A 19,534-nucleotide genomic window follows, 5' to 3' on the forward strand; every position below is an offset into this window, starting at 1 on the left:
GGAATCATACCCCGTTATCTTCTAATTTTGTGGATCAATAGTAAGTCATTAATAAAATATAAAAAAAGGAAAAAATAGTGTAAGAAAAATAACAATAGTGTGTTATCAAGAAGAAATCTATAATAGTCTCTTCTCTTAAAAAAATACAAAGAGAGGGAGTCGGGCTGTAGCGCAGGGGGGGTTAAGCGCAGGTGGCGCAAAGCACAAGGACCGGCATAAGGGTCCCGGTTCGAACCCCGGCTCCCCACCTGCAGGGGAGTCGCTTCACAGGCAGTGAAGCAGGTCTGCAGGTGTCTGTCTTTCTCTCCTCCTCTCTGTCTTCCCCTCCTCTCTCCATTTCTCTCTGTCCTATGCAACAATGACAACAACAATAATAACTACAACAATAAAACAACAAGGGCATCAAAAGGGAATAAATAAATAAAATAAATATTAAAAAATAATAATAATACAAAGAGAAGGAGGATGGCACCCCTATCTCTGGAATAATTCACTGGGCTGTATAACACTTCCAATGAGAAGAGCAACTGTGAAATGGACATTGCACAATAATATCTTCCATTTCATTGCCCATTACCATTTCATTAATTTGAAGCTTTATATTTTTCTTTTCATGTAAAATAATCTGTTGGGGTTAAATTGGAAAAGCAGAGACTAAATTAAGTAAGGGAAGTCTAAGTTACAATTAATTCTTTGGAATACAAGCCTCAACGTGTGAACAGAACAGAAAATGCGGTTAATTCAATGATCCTGGGCAAAATCTCAATCATCTCCCTCTCTGTCTCTTTATTTCAAGTCTGAGCCAAGATAATCACTAAAGGAAGAGCAGATGGGCTTGTGAATGTGAATCAAAGGGTGGGGCTATAAAAAGGGAGGTGCTAGAAAAAGAAATCTACAGTTAGAGGTTACTTAACCCAGCCACAATCTCTTACTAAAGGAAAGAATTGCCAGTTCCATTCCAGTGGAAGAATATAAGGTATAGTAAATATTCCTTTGTTTCCAGTACTTATTTCTTCTTTGTTGTAGTGCCTAGCCAAATAGCAAATGATCAATATTTTTCCAGCCATAAATTTATCTATTTTTAAAATTTGTATTAGTGATTTAATAATGATTAGCAAGATTGTAAGATAACAAGGGTACAGTTCTATATAATTCCCACCATTAGAGCTCTGTGTCCCATCTCCTCCATTGGAAACTTCCTTATTCTTTATCCTCCTGGGGATAAATGCTTTATGGGGTACAGAATGTGGAAGTTCTAGCTTCTGTAATTGCTTCTCTGGTAGACATGAACATAGGCAAGTCAACCCATACCCCCATACTTTTTCTTTCTTTTCCTAGTGGAATAGGGTTCTGGGGAGGTGAGACTTTGGGACACACTTTTGGGACACAGTGAGGTTGTCTGCCTGAGGAAGTCAGGATGGTATCATAGTAGCATCTGCAACTTGGTGGCTCAAAAACAGTAAGATATAAAACAAGACAAATATAAACAGAAACCCAAAGGTAGGAATAGAGCAGATGAAATTAGGGGTCTTCGGGTGGGAAAAATCTAGGTAGTCTATTTTAGGTATGCTCCTTGGGGCCCATGACTTTGGTAATTATTGTGTGAGCCTGATAGTAAACATGCAGATGACTAAAAATATTGTCTGGTAAAATGGTGTCAGAGTTGAGATTAGGGCTAGAAAGCTGGATTAGGACAGAGAGTAGCTACCAAACATGAGGAAAGTATATAAATACCACTAATTGTTTACCCTCTAGGAATTTTGTGCAAGTCATATTTAGTCCTGAGCTTGTTCAAAGCTATATTGTAAAGAGAGGTGGTGTGCAGAAAATATTCATTTTCTTTCTTTTTTTTCTTTTCATTTTATAAAGTCTATTTTATTTTATTTTGCCACCAGGGTTATCACTGGTGCATGGTTCATGCCTATGAATCCACCACTCCAAGTAGCCATCTTTTTTTTTTCTTTCTATTTTTATTTGCTAAGACAGACAGAAATTGAGAGGTGGAGTGGAGAGAAAAAGACATCTGCAAATCTGCTTCACCTTCCCACTTCAGATGGGTAACAGGGCCTGAATCCTGGTCCTTAGGCATGGTAATGCTTGTGCTTTGAGTGTGCCACTGCCTGACCCCAAAAGCATTTGTTTTCAAAGTTAGAGAACTTGTTATATTAGAAATTGTGAAACTATGAATGGAACTTCTAGCCATGCTTCTGGACTTGTTGCCTCTATCTGGCAATATAAGCAAATAAAATAGTAATAGAACATTTTAAAAATAGCTGATAAAACTTTATAACTCTTCTAAATGGCGCATGTGGCAATATCTGTTTTGATCTTGGTCGTATTCATATATGTCCCTGTTTGACTTCCTATCTGTTAACCCTAAGCAACTTCTCTTCCTCACTACCATGACATTAAGCATTAGCTTTCTTCTCACCCATGAAGAAGTCTAAGCCCCTAAATCACTATGTGTTCATCATAAAACAATCCAAACTATTAGTCTCTTTGGAAAGCAGTTCTAGATTATATAGCTGTGGTAAGGGGAGAAGAGGTGTCATCTTCTGAAATGCATGGCTTTATGATGGAGGTAATATCATCAGAAAGACAAGTGGTCACAGGTATCTTCTTTGGAAAAGAAGGCCACCTCCTCCTCATAATCATTCATCTTGTCTTCCTCCTTTTGTTTTCCCACCTTCATGGCCCAATCTCTCCTTTACCTATGGACTCTAAACAAGAATGAAATATAAGAAAAAAATAAAAAAGAAAGAAAGAAATTTAATTCAGAGTCCAGAGAATGAGACAGCAAATACGTGTCTGTTTTAGCTACTTGTAGATATAAATCCATTCAATCTCCCTAGGGTTTAGTTTCTTTACAGATTAAATGAGGGAGTTGTATTGGGTGAAGAAACTTTCCAACTCTGATGGGTTTGGTGTTGTGTATCTATGAAATGTTTTGATGAATGACTTAACTCTCTTGTTATCTTTAGCTTCCCATTACGCTTGAGTTTTCAGAAAATATATAAACGCACACACACCTAGAAAAAAAACCTAAACGTTTAGCCTTCTCTGAAATGAGTATTGCCTAACATTTGAACACATAAATAATTTTCTGCACAATCTCATTCTAAAAGTCTACTTGGAGAATAGACAGGAGTTATTATGTGGACCTGATTTAGAGACTGGGAAGTTTGCTTTAGTGTAAACCTGTAACTAGGAGGGGGAATTTCAACAGTATCAGTATTCCTATTCATGGTGAAACCAAAACTTTGTCCACACATGCCTCTCCATGAGTCAACTAGCTTTGCCTCTCCCTTCATTCAACTACTTGACAGAGAGAACTATGGAATTTTCTGTAGTTCGGAGTTGAGGTTACTCAGAAGACTGAGCGATGTCAGTGCAAGATTTAGTTCTGTATAAGTACTGAATGCTAACCGATTGTGCCAATGGAGCTCTGAGATTTAATCCTACATAACATTGGCACTTGTGGTAGAAGGTAGAACTAGGAATTATGTTTATTTAAATTATTTAACCACTTTGACAAATTACTTGGCTGTAAGATGACAACAGACTAAACTAATAATTTTAATGATAGAAACCCAGTCCAAAAAAAAAAAAAACTTAGAACATAAGGATCACTTGAGGTAAAATTTAGAAGTTGAACAACATGTGAAAGAAAATAGAAAACTTGAATCTTTTGTTGCTATGAGTGAGTTCTAGAAGATCTTAAATGAGTAAAAATTAGGGTCAAAGAGTTTTCTGTTTCACTGCTTCCTCAGATGGAATCCCTCTAAACTGAACATGATTTAAGGTTAAGTAAACTATAATTGATGATTAAAACCCAAACAATGATCATTGTGAACAAATCCTAAAAGTATGTATGGGATTTAGATGACTAAGGCAAAAGAAGTTGCAAACAGTAGTGCTCAGCCTGTCTCTTGGACTTTATAAAAACCATGGTTGTTATTGGGCATGTGTGGAGAAGGGGTGGAGGGGCACAGCACACTGGCGTAGATCTTTGCTGATGGATCCTATATGGTTGTGAAACTATATCCCTAAAATTTCTATATTTATAAAACCGTGTCAAATCATCAATGAGAGGGAAAAAATTAAATTTTTATAAATAAAAATGTACTTATGAGTATTTGTTTTATGCAAAGTCCTGACCTAGGTGGAATTGATAGAAAATATAAAATAAGAACATTTTGCTATTAAGAAACTTAGCCTGGAGTCAGTAAGATATAAACAAGAGGAAAACAGAAGTAGATAAGTGTTAAGCAAGTGGCAGAAGCTGTGTTAAGAAACTTGGGTGGCAAATACGCTTCTATGTAACCAAAATGTCCAAAAACGCTCTCAAAGCAAAAGAGGAGACTGAACAACAGTTGGAATTCCAATAGATTTAACAAGGATAAAGATATTCTAACAACTGGGAATACTGCATGTCAAGGTTTTAATGAATAAATAAGATTCAAATGCCTACTCCCATGCCTGTGACCCAGTGTCAAGCGCAGCCCCCAGTGCATTGTGGGAAGTTGGATGCCTGCCCTTCACCTCCAGTGCTTCACAGGCAGTGGAACAGTACTGGAGGTATCACTACTCCTCCCTCACTCTCTACAACTCTCTCTCCCCTTCTAAGAAGAGAAATGAACTTGCAAATAAAACAAATGAACTTGTAAAACTAACTAAACTATCTCTAGAGCTTGGTAAAGAGTGTGGCAACTCTCATGTGCTATATGTGGGTGTGAATTTACTACCTTTGAAATCTTGGGATTTGTTGAAACACCCACTAAATCACTAATAAAAAAGGGAATCTTCAACAATGAACTGCTAACTGACCAGGATCTAGCATTTCTTACTGCTCTTTCACAGTATAGTGATGATTTAAGGTAGCGCTCTTAACTCTGAATTTCAGCAATCTGATATACAAAAGAACAATATTAATTTTTAAAAATATTTAGTTATTTATTCCTTTTGGTTAACTGTAGGTATCCGTAGTCCATATATATTATTTTATGATTATTATTTCTTCAGTTCCTGTGATCTGAGTACCCAGGGATGTATGGTGGTGAAGTTCAAAGAAGGGAAAGATAAAAGGAGTGAAGCCTCAGAGGTTTTACAGAGCAAGTTTATTAGAAGCAGAGTAGCCCTTCTGCAAAGGAAAGTGAAGGGATAATGAAATAGAAGGGGATCCTTTACTGAGGTGGCTGCTCTGGGCGAACTGGGGTGTTTAAAAAAGAAAGTTGCAGTTATCTTTTCTGTTCTAGCAGAGGTTTCAAAAGCTGCTTCCCAAAGCTTTCACAGTCAGCTTCTGATAAGGGTGCACTGATGGTTGCCTGCGGTTCTTACCCTCTGCACAACTGCTGCAGTTTCACAAGTGTTGTGACTCACTGGAACAGCTTGAGCAGGGTGTGTTTTGATGACAGGCAAGCCGAAGAACTTTTGGCCTCCTGCCTGGGGCCACTCTTCTTGCTTATAGCCTGGGTCCCTTTCTCTCTCAATGCATGAGAGACAATCCAATCCTTGTCTTTCACCACTGTGCTTATTTTGTTCCAAAGGATACTTTTGCATTCCTATCATTTCAAAGGGGCACTGACTTTAAAGAGACACTTGTGTAAGCTATACAATTTTTTAAGGAGAATGACATAAATAGAAATGATCATTAACATTTTTTCCCCCTTTTTCAGAGTTTTCAAATGGACTCCCTAGCAAAATCAATCAACCAGTTTGCCCTGGAGTTCAGCAAAAAGTTAGCTCCATATGAGGAAGGTAAAAATCTTTTCTTTTCCCCTTTGGGCATCTCAACCTCCTTGGCCATGGCTTACCTGGGAACCAAAGGAAACACAGCTGCTCAGATGGCCCAGGTGAGTGGGGAAGTTTAACAGTCCTGTTACCTTAATACTAGCCCCTGTGGGGCTGGCTGTGAGGAGGAAGGCCTAATAATTATGCAAAAAGCTTTTCTGCCTGAGGCTCTGATGTCTTAGGTCCCATTTCCTACTACCAGTAAACCAGGGCTTTTATCTTTTTTTTTCCCCTCTTTAGAAATTCAGATAGGTTGTATTTTATAACAATACTTCTCAAAATAAGGGATACATTCTAAGCTTTTCCTGGTCATTAAAAAATCTGGAAAAGGGAGCCAACTTGCTATGTAGCTGTTTTTTCGATTTTCTATAAGAAAGCTGTTACAGGGAAGCTCACATTAGAACCTGTGTTCTCTAGCAAAATCAAATGGTGAAGTGAAGGGACTACCCAGTTTGGTTTAACACTAAAAAAGAAATAATCATTGTGATAGTTAAAATCATTCAAGAATCATTGACTCTAAATTTAAATAATAAAACATCTTGGGCAGAAGAGTTAACATAATGGCCATATGCAAAGGACCTTTCTTGAGGCACCTTAGGGCCTGGGTTCAGTGGTGGGAGACAAGGCTCCAGTTCAGAAGCCAGATCTGAGCTATAAGCTAGTAGTGGGGGTAGTAGCAGTAAGTCAGTTAAATAAGTAAATAAATAAATGGGTAGATAGATAAATGCACCATTCTGACCACCCATGAGTGTACCTTCTGTGTCACATATGGAAATGGACCCAGCCAATGATTTTGAGACAGGTGAAATACAGAATCTGTCAGTTTCAGCCTCAGTCTCATTCTTACAGTTCACAAGATACAATTCTTGTAGTTCACAGGATACAGTGTGGCTAAAAGTATCTATGGGAAGGCTAGAGGGGGTGGGGGTGGTAACAGCATGGTGGTTATGCAAAGCAGTCTCTTACCTGAGGCTCCAAAGTCTCAGGTTCAGTCCCAGCACTACCCATAACCCTGAGCTGAGCATTGCTCTGATCTTTTTCTCTGCATGTCTGTTTCCCATTAAACAATTAAATAAAAGTTAATTTTTTTAAAGTATGAAGAAAATAGTTAACAACTACAAGATTTAACTATTGCTGAGATAGACTTGGTCTTAGTTGAATTCCAGTCTGGGTCTATTTCTTCCTTTCTTCCTTTTTTTTTTTTAATTTTTTCCCTATTTTTCCTCCAGGGCTATCACTGGGGTTCAGTGTCTACAATATGAATTTACTGATCCTGTGGTCATTTTTTAAATTTTTTAAAAATTATTATTATTGGATAGGACAGAGAGAAGTTGAGAGGAGAGGGGAAGAGGAAGAGACAGACACCTACAGACTTACTTCACCACTTGTGAAGTGACACCCCCACCCCTATAGGTAGTGCTTCTTTTCTTTTCTTTTTTCTTTTTTTTAATTTGCTACCAGTGTTAACAGAGGGCTTAGTGACAGGCACTATGAATACATCATTCCTGGTGGCCATTTTTTCCTTTTCTAATTTTTTAATAGTTAAGATAGATAAAATTGAGAGATGAGGAAATAGAAGGGGAGGGAGAAAGATAGACACCTGCAGACCAGCTTGTGAAACAGCAGGGTCTGGAACTCAAACCATTATGCATAGTGATATGAGTACTAAACCAGGTGTGCCACCGCCTGGCCTCTGGGTCTATTTCATATAAATACATTGCTGGGTGCTTCTTGCTCTTGTTTTAGTTAAATATTATTAAACTATGAATTACGTGCTTTATTTTGCAGTTTAGGCTAGTGAGCTGAGCACACAACCTTTGACCCATCTGTTACCAGTTGACAGCACAGTATATTTTTTGAATTTATTGTATTATTTATTATTGACTAGAAACAGAGAGAAATTGAGAAGGGAGAGGGAGATAGAGAGAGAAAAGAGTAAGAGAGACACCTGCAACCCTGCTTCAACACTCATGAAGCTTTCCCCCTGCAGGTCTGAAGACAGCACATTCTTTGGTAGAATTTTATCCCTCATAGGAGCACACAGTTCACGATATGGAAGATGGAATTAAAATACTGTTTTCTAATGTTGTTTAGTTTAGGGGAAACACACATGTCCACATCCTTCCTGTTAACTTTCAAATGAAATGCTAGGAAAGCCAATGTATCTGCCTGTGCCCTGTGGTTGTAGGCAAGGAGAACTGAAACACCAGAGAACACAAGCAGCATTCCTTTATCTTCTAAATAATTGTAGTAATGGTGCACTTTGCTCAAGCCTTCTAAATGATATCTCCACCTTAACACCTATAATTAAAAAAACAACTAGATCAATTGCTAAACTATGAAATAATTTTTCCAGCAGTGCTGGATAACTGGAAAGGATGTTGCTTTCCCATGGGAAAGACTTAGTTTAAGCCCAGACCCACACCACATGGAAGAAATCTTCAGTGCTATGATTTCTCCCTCCTCTGCCACTCTCTTCTGCTGTGAAAACATGAGAATTTGATATTTAAGATTATTCCCGAGATCATTATAAAGTCCTTTAGAAAGTATTCAAGTCAAATTTGACTTTTTCATATCTTAAAAGAGTTTTATTAGTCATTTAATAAAGGTCCACAAGATTATAATATTCAGAGTCTAGCTCCACACTGCAGCCAGCCCCAGTGTTTCATGCTTCTCCCAGTCTCCGGACCTCCCCCCCCCCCCTTTATGAGGCTGCTAACATCACATTTCTCAGAGTCTTAGTGAAAGTTCACAGTGTGGCTGCTTTTTGTTTGTTTGCTTGTTTTTAAGTTCATGTGTTTCAATTCGCAATACTCATGAGTGAAGCCATCTGGCAGCTGTTCTGCACGTTCATACTTCATGAACCATAATCATCTCAAGTTCCATGAATTTTTGTCCCAAAGGACACAATATTATCCTTTTAAATTGCAGAGTAGTATTCCATTGAATACACGTCCCACAGGTTCTCTATCCAGCAGTGAAAGAGGAAATATCTTATGAGGCAGCAATACCACTCCTAGGCATCTGTGCAAAACACATACCATCACTAATCCCTCAGGAACATACGCAGCCCTGTGTTAATAGCTGCACTATTCACCACAACCAACTAGGGGGAGCAAACTCAATACCCATGAATGGATGACTGCATGACTGGATACAATGAGACTTTTAAAAATCTCTTCAAAGACAGCTCTTGACATTCTGTGCTAATTTAGCTTGCACACCATTTAAGGCAAATGAGTTCCCTTAATTTTACGTATGTTTAAAATTTAATTACATCTTTTGATAGAACTAACTATATGCATTTCAATTCCTGCCCCACTTTAAGCCAGAGCTGAGCAGTACTCTGGCCTCTCTTAGTCTCTCTCTCTCTCCCTCTCCTCTCTTTCTCATTGAAATAAAATTTTAAAAATTTAACTATATCCTTAAAGCTATAGAAATGATTAATATGGATTTATGCATGCATAGCCATTTTAAAATATTTATTTTCTATGAGAAGAGAGAGACAAACCACTGTCTGCCATATGGTGCTCGGAATGGAAGTCAAGATGTCATATATGCAAGTAGTGAATATTACCCACTGACCTATATCTTTCAGCACTGGCCTTGCACTCATACTTCTTTTTATTGAACTTACAGGTGCTGCAATTTAACAGAGACCAGCAAGATCCTAAATTTTACCCTAAGAGTGAAAAGCAAAGGAAAATGGTATGTCCTAGATGGTAACATCTAGTTGATTATGATGAAGAAAGAATTGCAGTACATGTGCTTTAGTGACTGACTAAAACATACTTTAATGTCTTTCTTTCATAAACATATATTGAAATGTCAGCATTATTTAAAACACGTAAATACTTTTTAGAAAGGTAATATTTTTCATTTTATTTCTTCTTTCTCATTTGTTCCACTATTGCTCCACTTCTCAAGGTTTATTTCCAAATCAACAGTTTTGCCTTTATAATTATTTATAAACTTCATGTTTTTCTTTTCTTTTTTTAATGTAAGAAAAGAGATATTAACAAAACAGTAGGATAGGAAGGGCACAACTCCACACAAATCCCATCACCAGGTCTCCATACCCATCCCCTCCCCATTCTCTATCCCTCTGGGAGCATGGACCCAGGGTCATTGTGGGTTGCAGAAGGTGGAAGGTCTGGCTTCTGTACTTGCTTCCCCGCTGAACATGGGCGTTGGCTGGTCAATCTATACTCCCAGTCTGCCTCTCTCTATGGTTTTGTTTTCTATGAGAAATGAATTTCACAAAACTTTCTATGGGAATTCATGCCTTAGGGGAGGACTGATTTGTATAACATTTCTCCTTTATTATATGAACCTATATTATGTTCCTCAAAGGGAAATAGGAACTATATGAAAAGGACTAGAAAATTAACAGCACTATGTTCTAACATAAAAAAAATGCAAGGAAATATGATCCCATTTGAAATCTAAAGACAAACATGTGCTCCAGCCCTGACCTCTGGAAGATGCCAACAATGAGTGGATACTATTAAAGTTTTGTTTACACTCATTATGTTCAAGATTTCTCACATTTTCCAACCTATTTTGACCTAATTTGGTGAACTAGGAAAACAGATGGAGAGGAAGGAAATAAGCAGGTACATTCATTTGGATGTCTGAACTAACCAGATTTACTCTTTTTTTTTTTTACATTAAATGCATGCTATTTAGAATTGAAGCATCTTATATGAAAATTTTTGCATGACATCTGAGACTAAAATCTTCAAAACTAACCATTAAGTATCTTCTGAGAAATTGACTCTCTTCTCAATATGACCTTCAGTATATGAGAAAAGATGTCATTTCTGTCATGCATTTTAGAACTGTATGTGCAAATTTCAAATTAACATGTGAACGTGGCTGACACATCTTGTGCCCCTGTAAAATAATGTGAGGTGGGAGGGGGTAATAAACATCTGTTTGGGTACATGCTCAGTTGCTCCATTTCAAGCCTTTCCTATTTGTAAAATAAATGTGAAGAAAATTATACCCTTCGTAATTTTTTTTGCACTGATAACACTAAAGAAAGTCTTTTATTTGTCTTAGACTTTATTTCCACTTTTCTTTCCCAAAATAATAGTTTATTTCATTTAAGTACAGATTGTTCACATAGATATTGCCTCAGCTTAGCATTTAAATTTTTTTTTTTTTATTTGACTAACCCGTCTGTGTTGAAAGGAACCCAACTCAGTCAAGGTTGAAGAAATACACTTGGACTTCCAGAGCCTTATTTCAGAAATCAACAATCCCAACAAAACCTACATACTGAAAACAGCCAACGGGGTGTATGGAGAGAAAACATACCCATTTCACAATGTAAGTTCAAACATGTTATCTCAAGCTAACAGCAAAAGCATGTGGAACCAACAAATAAATTCTTTATACATTTCATCAGAGGCAATCCTAATTACTAAGTACAAGTCAGTATTTCTGGTAAAAGATTACTAGACTAGATCATAGGTGCCTAATGGTAAAGGAAAACTATAATAGATCTCATATCCCATATCCGATGTAGTAATCAGGTCTTTCTCTCTCTCTTTCTCTCTTTCCTTCTCTCTGTCTTTCTTCCTTTCTTTGATAGGGCAGAGAGAAACTGAGAATGGAGAGGGAGAGGGAAAAACACAGATACTTGCAGCACTGCTTTAACACTTGTGACACTTCCCCACTACATAGGGGGAGCTGGGACTTGAACCTGGGTCCTTGCACAGTATAATATGTGCACTGGGTAGGTTCCACTGGTCAGATCTTTATCCAGAATAAAGAGATTTAGTCCAGGAATAAACAATGGATTCATATAAGAATGTGATTTATGTAATCCTGCATCAGCATTTTTTTAAAACTGAAAATTGAATAAAAAGTGTAGAGTGACAAAATAGAGTAAATTCTGAACATTAGAGGGACGTGTCTTCACAGCTATGTTGTAGAGTCTTCACTCAAGACCAAAACTGACTTTAGGATCAGACAACCTACTTTACTTCATGACTTTACAGGGTTAGGGAAGACTATAAACACAGAATCATATCAGCTTCCCCTCTGCTTTGATGGTTAAGAGCCCTCAATTCAGACCATAACTTCATCTATAGTTCAGAGTCAGAGTCAAGTGCTGAGCATTTATACCCCACTTTCTTTTTTCTTTTTAAATATTTATTTCTTTATTCCCTTTGTTGCCTCCCTTTTTTGTAGTTGTAGTTGTTATTGTTGTCTTCGTTACTGGATGGGACAGAGAGAAATGGAGAGAGGAGGGGAAGACACAGAGAGGGAGAGAAAGATAGACACCTGCAGACCTGCTTCACTGCTTGTGAAGCGACTCCCCTGCAGATGGGGAGCCGGGGGCTCGAACCCGGATCCTTATGCCGGTCCTTGCATTTTGCGCTACCTATGCTTAACCCGCTGTGCTACCGCCCGACTCCCTTATTCCTCACTTTCATACATCACATCTGGGGAACATCTCAGAGGAGAGTAAGAGGATACAGGTGTCCAGTGGACAAAGGATAAAGACACTGAACTGGGTAAAAAGATAGCAAGCAGCAGAATCAAGCCCTGTCATATTGTTGAGCAATGTGAACCCTGCTCATGTCTGGTATATTCTAGTGAAGTTAGAACTTGGGCTATTTTACTGCTCTGGGTAGGGGGGAATCGACCAAATGAGGCATTAAAAACATGTGTGGTGGTCCTGGGATCTTATGCATGTGCCATTTCATCATACTGGGTCTTTTATTTCATCATTTAGGTAGAAAGGTAAAGAGAAACAGGCAAACAGAGAGAAGAGGCTAAAACACAGTATTGAAGCTTCCTCCTCTGCCATAGCACCTTCCATGTTGCAACAGGGCTCGAATCTGGTGCTTGGTAAGGTAGGCTGATGAGCCTTCCTCTGACCTTGAATAATGTTTCTAATACTTGTGGTCTTGGGCTCAGATGAAATGTAGGAGAGCTATTGAGCTCAGTAAGCATTTGTAATGTGGACACAGAGATACAAGAAAACGCAATTCTTAATGCTTTCAAGAGTCACCATATATATGGAAAAAGAGTTTCACATGCAGCAGAGAAGCCAGACTACCACTCATGTGTGGCTTTGGGGACTGAAGCAGGAGCCTCAAGCATGCAAGTCCTGTGTGTTTCCAACCTAGCTATTTCCCCAGCTGCTGATACTTCTAAAATGCCCATAAGCAAGCCCACCCAACTACATTTGTTAAGGGGGTGGGGTGCTTAGCTGTTGACTAGGTTGGAATGTTGACAGAAAGAGAGTGATGCGGTAAGAATTTGCCTATGCCTGTCTCTCTTATTTTTTAAATAATCTAAGTCAATTCTGTTTCTTTGTTTTGAACCAATTTTATAAATGAAGATTTAACCTCTTCTCTTTCAGAAATATTTAGACGACATGAAGACATACTTTAGTGCACAACCACAATCTGTTAACTTTGTGGAAGATTCTGACCGAGTCCGGAAGGATATCAACTCTTGGGTTGAAAGTCAGACTGAGGGTAAGTTTTCACAGCAATCTGTGGATTGCTTTGAGTTTGTGTTCTATGCAATTATGTATCTTTCCTAAATATATTTTTCTTCTTTTTTCTCATATTAAATAGTGATTTATGAGACTACAAGTTAATAGGAGTATATATAAACACCATTCCCACCAATAATGGACATTAAATAGTGATTTATGAGACTACAAGTTAATAGGAGTGTATATAAACACAATTCCCACCAATAAAGGACTGTTTGGTGTCCCCATTTTTCCCCACCCCACTCCCCACCAGTGAAGCTGAACATCCACTCTCACCCATCCACCCAGAGATTTTTACTTTGGTGCCCTACTCCAAACTCAGTCATCTCTTGCTTTGAGTTTCCCATTCTGTTCTTCTTTCTCAACTTCTTTTTATGAGTGGGATAAAAATTAGAATTTTTATACATTCCAAATATTCAAAACATCTCCTATTCATGCCATGCCTATAGATGTCATATTTATAGCCTCCACAATATGACTTTTCTAAAGCACATAAGTCAAACCATTCAGTTTGACAAGATTGATGCTCTCTACATTGTTCTTGAAAGGGACCATTGACCCCTGGACTTTCTCTACTGAACTGAACTCAAGAACCTCTTACTAGATTTCAACTTTGAATGGTTAATACACCGTAAATCATAGCAGTTGTGCAAAAGATTGAGGTTGCTTGAGATGAATTAAAGAATCAACAATTGAATTCTCAGTCCCTGTTTTCACTCAACCGATGACCCAACTTGCCTCATGGTGAGGCATGATTGACCACAATACTGAAGTTACTTCTGCTCTGTGGTAATCCGAAAGTAAATGTGGTTTTTGCAATTATAGATTAACTGACATTTACTGGGAATATGCACTGAGTCAGTTTTCACAAAGACTAAATGTGATTGTGCAAGCAATGCACCTTGTAGTATCCAACAGAAATTCAACACAGAAATAAGGGTAAGAATAGTGCTGGAAGAATTCTTCCTTTAAGTACTCAGGCAGGTGTCCTTCCAAATAACGTTATGAATGGCTGGACTGTGTATTTCACTCACCCCCAAATTCTTTTTTTATTTCTTTTAATTTATTTTTTATTTAAGAAAGGATAAATTAACAAAACCATAGGGTAGGAGGGGCACAACTCCACACAATTCCCACCACCCAATCTCCATATTCTATCCCCTCCCCTGATAGCTTTCCCATTCTCTATCCCTCTGGGAGCATGGACCCAGGGTTGCTGTGGGTTGCAGAAGGTGGAAGGTCTGGCTTCTGTAATTGCTTCCCCGCTGAACATGGGCGTTGCCTGGTCAGTCCATACTCCCAGTCTGCCTTTCTCTTTCCCTAGTAGGGTGGGTCTCTGGGGAAGCGGAGCTCCAGGACACATTGGTGGGGTCTTCAGTCCAGGGAAGCCTGGCCGGCATCCTGATGGCATCTGGAACCTGGTGGCTGAAAAGAGAGTTAACATACAAAGCCAAACAAATTGTTGAGCAATCATGGACCCAAAGGTTGGAACAGTGGAGAGGAAGTGTTTGGGGGGTATTCCCTGCAAACTCTAGTGTACTTCTGCTTTCAGGTATATATTTTGACTAGTTTATGGATACATGTGAACATATGCTCTCTCTCACAGAACCTGGTGTATATCACCCCCAAATTCTTTAGGGGCCAAGTGGTTGAATGCATCTAGCTGAGTTCACATATTACATAGCTTAAGGACCCAGGATCAGAAAGCCCTGCCCCCCTCTACAGAAGGGAAGTTTCATGAGCAGTGAACCAGCCCTGCAGGTGTTCTCTCAATGTTAATTTCCCATTTTAGATGATTGACAAGTGTATCCTCAAGAAATTACATTTCATAGTATCTGATTCTATATGCATGGCATGTCATCTCAATGTCCCTTGGATACTATCCTTCTGCTATTGCAGGTAAAATCCCTAATCTCTTACCTGATGATGCTGTGGACTCGGCAACCAGAATGGTTTTGGTGAATGCTCTTTACTTCAAAGGCATCTGGGAACATCAGTTCTCAGCCCAGGACACCACAGAAAAGCCTTTCAGAATCAACAAGGTGAGAATCTGTCAATAACCTAGATGGATGTTTACCTGGCATGGTAAAAGGGATTCTGTTTTATCTTATTAACAACTTCCTTTATTTTATATGTGAGACAGAGAGAAGTTAGAGCCCCACTCTGGCACATATGACACTGTGTATTGGGGACCTCGGCTTGTTAAGTCTTGTATTATATATCTTTCTTAAATAGAATTTTGACATTTCTCTGGTTACGAAAGAGAATTTGAACCATCAAGATGTTTTGCCCTTCTTTTTATTTACTGGGGGGTTAATAGTTGCATTGATTGTACAACTTGTGTTGTATTAGTTCAAATAATGAATATGGTTGACAAAAACTTTAATAAAAGGGAGTTTCATTTTAAATTTAATTCTCCTAGATATATACTTCTGTAGACTGGTTTTTACTGTGGCTGCATGGCTGAGTGAAAAGTCCCTAGTTCCATCCCACAGGGGAGTTTGAAGTTTTATTTTATTTTATTTTAATAGAGCACTGCTCAGCTCTGGCTTATATTGGTGCTGGGGATTGAACCTGGAGCCTTAGAGAATCAGGCATGGAAGCCTTTTTGCAGAAACTTTATGCTGTCTCCCAAGTCCAGGAAGTTCATTTTTCATTATTTGCTTTTGTTGTTGTTGTTTTTCTAAGCTCCTAGCACTAACTATTTATTATTTCTATAGTTTTTAATTTTTCAGAATGTCATATAATTGTCTTGGACTGACTTCTTACACATACTAATAGATATTTATATTTTAGGTTGCCCCATGCCTTTTCTACCTTGATAGATGACTGCTTTTATCAATGAACAATACTCTTTTTTATGAACATAAAATGTTTTTATACCTATTCATTTCCATGAAGGACATCTTGGTGGTTTCCAGTTTTTGACAATTATGAGGAATGCAGTGCAGGATTTTGTATGATGAAACTTTTAGTTTATTTTAATAAAAACCCAGGAGTAGAGTTGCTGTATTATATGGTAAAAATATCAACACTGTGCAAGCCTTATACTTTATCAGTTGAGTTCTGGTCATCGAGAGCACTTTCAAGTGCCTGATTGAGTGAAGTTTGCTATGATTTATAGAGCTTACTACTCTAGTGTCAAAACCAGAAATTCTCATCTGGCCTGCGGATGGTGCTCTTGAGGCTATCCTGTTAACCCTTAGATCCAGAAGTCGTGGTCTGAATAACTCTTTTCAGTGTTTAGCAGAGGGGCCTTGATTCTGTCAATGTCTCAAGACTTCTGGGAGTCACTGCCAGATATGAACTAAAGGTTTGGTGGAATCCCTCCTTGGTGATTTTGCTATTTGTTTCCTGTAGACCACAAGCAAACCAGTGCAAATGATGTCAATGAAAAAAAACCTTCAAGTTTTTCACATAGAAACACCCAAAGCCACAGGTCTTCAGCTCTACTATGAGAGCGGTGACCTCAGTCTGCTTGTATTGCTGCCAGAAGATGACTATGGGCTGGGTCAGGTAAGAGAAAAAAGAAAGAAGAAAGGAAGGAAGGAAGGAAGGAAGGAAGGAAGGAAGGAAGGAAAGAAAGAAAGAAAGAAAGAAAGAAAGAAAGAAAGAAAGAAAGAAAGAAAGAAAGAAAGAAAGAAAGGGAAAATAAAATGTCAGGGCTTGGCCTCTATGACTTGGAGAAGATTCTCTCACTTACCTCTTCTAGGAAACCGCTAAGAACTTTCATGATGGCCTTCCTGACCTTTAATTCTTTCTTTCCTTTGATTTATTTATTATTTTTTATGTGAGCTGGGTCCCCACACATGAGTGATGTCATAGTTCTGTTATCACTTCGTTATTCACATAGAGAAGCCTAGGTTCCAGCCCCTGGTCCTCACCAGCGGGGGGAAGCTTCATGAGTGGTGAAACAAGTTCCTATGTGTCTATCTCTCTCTCCTTCTATTTCCCCCTCCCTCTCAATTTCTCTCTGTTCTATCAAGTACAATAAATAATGTTTAAAAAAATCTTTTAAAAATTGAGATCTAATTCTTATAACGTGAGAACTCCAAAACAACACTTTAGGTTAACAATATGAAGGACCTCATTACACAAAGAATTTGCCATTATTGCCTTTGGTTGTGGGTGTGATCTTAATTCACTTGTAGACCCCCCTCCCCACACACCCCCAGCTCTCACTTCTACTGTGAAATTACTAACTCTTCATGTCTTGGTTCCAAATCTACAGCTGGAGAAAGTTGTCACCTATGAAAAACTGAGTGAATGGACCTGTGAGGACATGATGGAGACATATGATGTACATCTGTTTCTTCCCAAATTCAAGCTGGAAGAGTCTTATGATCTCAAGTCAATCCTTAGCAGTATGGGAATGAGTGATGCCTTTAATCCAAGCAAAGCAGATTTCTCAGGAATGTCTTCTGAGAGAAACCTATTTCTGTCCAATGTTTTCCACAAGTCATTTGTGGAAATCAATGAACAAGGCACAGAGGCCGCAGCTGGCAGTGCCAGTGAGGTGGGTTTTCGAATAAAAGTCCCCTCCATGGAATTCAAGGCAGACCACCCATTCCTTTTCTTCATCAGACACAACAAAACCAAGAGTATCCTCTTTTATGGGAGATTCTGCTCCCCCTAAACCCTACTACTTCCACATCAAACAAAACTCTCCTGCAGTGTGAAGAGTAAATACCAGACAGTAATCCACACTTATAATGACAACCAGTGGGTAGCTATTTCTTATCTGAATATTCAATGCCATAACTTGAAGTAATGCTTCCTGGTGACTTTACCAGATCTGTGGAACCAGAGTTAGTGGCACATTTTGCCTTTAATACTCAACATTTTGTTTTCCTGTGACATTTATTTACATTTAAGAAGGTGTGTTTTCCAGTTGAGTGTCTCACACTTATTAGTTAGCTTGTCACTGTAGTGTGGCCGTCACTCATATTTCACATTCACCACAGACTGAGGAAACTTTTTTCTGAAAGTGACATAAAATTCTTGCTGAACAAGGATTCTCTCAAGAATACTACAGGTGTTCATAAAATATTCTAACTAAACCTTATTTTCTGATATTGAAAATCTACATCTTGACATTAGTGGGAAAATTATTAAAATTCTAGTTGAATCTAGAACTTAGATAATAGCAATGAATAAATGTTGACATCTCGGTTTGAAAAAGTGTCCGTAGCAATGTCAGGGTTTTGTTTGATTGTTTTTGCACTAAGGAGATCTGTGTTAAGATTATGAAGGGATCTATGCATTATGTTTTATATTTTTGTGGTACTGAAATTATTCAGAAATAAACATTTTATACATTTTTTTCTCTGTAAGTTTAGAATGTATAAACAAACCTGCTTTCTGAACAGTTTGACTGTCTTTCTTTTCTTGCTTAATTGGAATGTGATTGCATTATGTAGGTTTCTACTCCCTTCCATGATATGAATGGCAGTATTTCATCTTTACTGCTGAATAGTATTTCATTTATTTCTAGTTCCTGGTTTAAAATGAAATTCAAAACACAGTAATATATTTGCTTATAAAATTTTATGAAACTATAAATTTTCTCATTTATGTTAGTCTGTTTTGTTACAAAAAGATATGCTTGACAAAATGTCTTAAAGCTGACTGTTTTTCTAATTTCTTCTGAAATATTCACATACAGGTGCTTGCTTTATGGCTGTTTTTATCTGTTACTCTAATTTTTGAGATCAGTTGTATCACTCTAGGTTGCTTTTCCCATATTCATATAATAAAGTAAATGTGTGACTCCATCATAAAGTGTATACATTTATAAGGGGAAATGTATTTTCTGTCTCAAATGTTGAGCTGATGTTACACAATAAAGAGTGATTCTATTCCTTAGCTCAAAAAAATAGGAAATTGTAACATATTTAGTACTAACCATATCAAACTTTGGATTTTGAGCATAATAAGTCATGTATTTCTTTTTTATTTTTTTTATTATTTAAGAAAGGAGCCATTAACAAAAACTTAGGATAGGAGGCTTACAATGCCACACAATTCCCACCACCTAATCTACATATCCCATCCCTTTCCCTGATAGCTTTCCCATTCTCTATCCTTCTGGAACCCAGGGTCATCGTGGGTTGCAGAAGGTGGAAGGTCTGGCCTCTGTAATTGCTTCCTCGCTGAACATGGGCGTTGCCTGGTCAGTCCATACTCCCAGTCTGCCTCTCTCTTTCCCTAGTAGGGTGGGTC

At 38.1% G+C, this 19,534-nt stretch overlaps 1 protein-coding gene across 2 annotated transcripts; it reads left to right on the forward strand.

Annotated features, from left to right (window-relative positions):
- The first annotated feature begins 894 nt into the window (after positions 1-894).
- SERPINB10 (serpin family B member 10) lies at positions 895-19,086 on the forward strand. Of its 2 annotated transcripts, XM_007523894.2 has the most exons (8): positions 895-976; positions 5,676-5,852; positions 9,430-9,498; positions 10,987-11,124; positions 13,172-13,289; positions 15,212-15,354; positions 16,673-16,828; positions 17,544-19,086. In XM_007523894.2, the coding sequence occupies exons 2-8, from the start codon at positions 5,685-5,687 to the stop codon at positions 17,946-17,948; spliced, it is 1,197 nt and encodes a 398-aa protein (XP_007523956.1). In that variant the 5' UTR covers positions 895-976; positions 5,676-5,684; the 3' UTR covers positions 17,949-19,086. The 2 variants fall into 2 exon arrangements, with proteins under 2 accessions (XP_007523956.1, XP_060029970.1); XM_060173987.1 differs by lacking the exon at positions 895-976 and having other exon boundaries at positions 5,676-5,757.
- The last annotated feature ends 448 nt before the right edge of the window (positions 19,087-19,534 follow it).

Source organism: Erinaceus europaeus, chromosome 15, assembly GCF_950295315.1.
Source record: "Erinaceus europaeus chromosome 15, mEriEur2.1, whole genome shotgun sequence".
Classification (NCBI taxonomy): Eukaryota; Metazoa; Chordata; class Mammalia; order Eulipotyphla; family Erinaceidae; genus Erinaceus; species Erinaceus europaeus.

What these genes read in the sequence shown, in the direction of transcription:
- SERPINB10 (XM_007523894.2), top strand. Translation starts at nt 5,685, where the DNA reads ATGGACTCCCTAGCAAAATCAATCAACCAGTTTGCCCTGGAGTTCAGC. An exon ending in GGTTGAAAGTCAGACTGAGG is followed by an intron (nt 13,290 to 15,211) that starts GTAAGTTTTCAC and finishes CTGCTATTGCAG; the next exon opens with GTAAAATCCCTAATCTCTTA. An exon ending in ATGACTATGGGCTGGGTCAG is followed by an intron (nt 16,829 to 17,543) that starts GTAAGAGAAAAA and finishes CCAAATCTACAG; the next exon opens with CTGGAGAAAGTTGTCACCTA.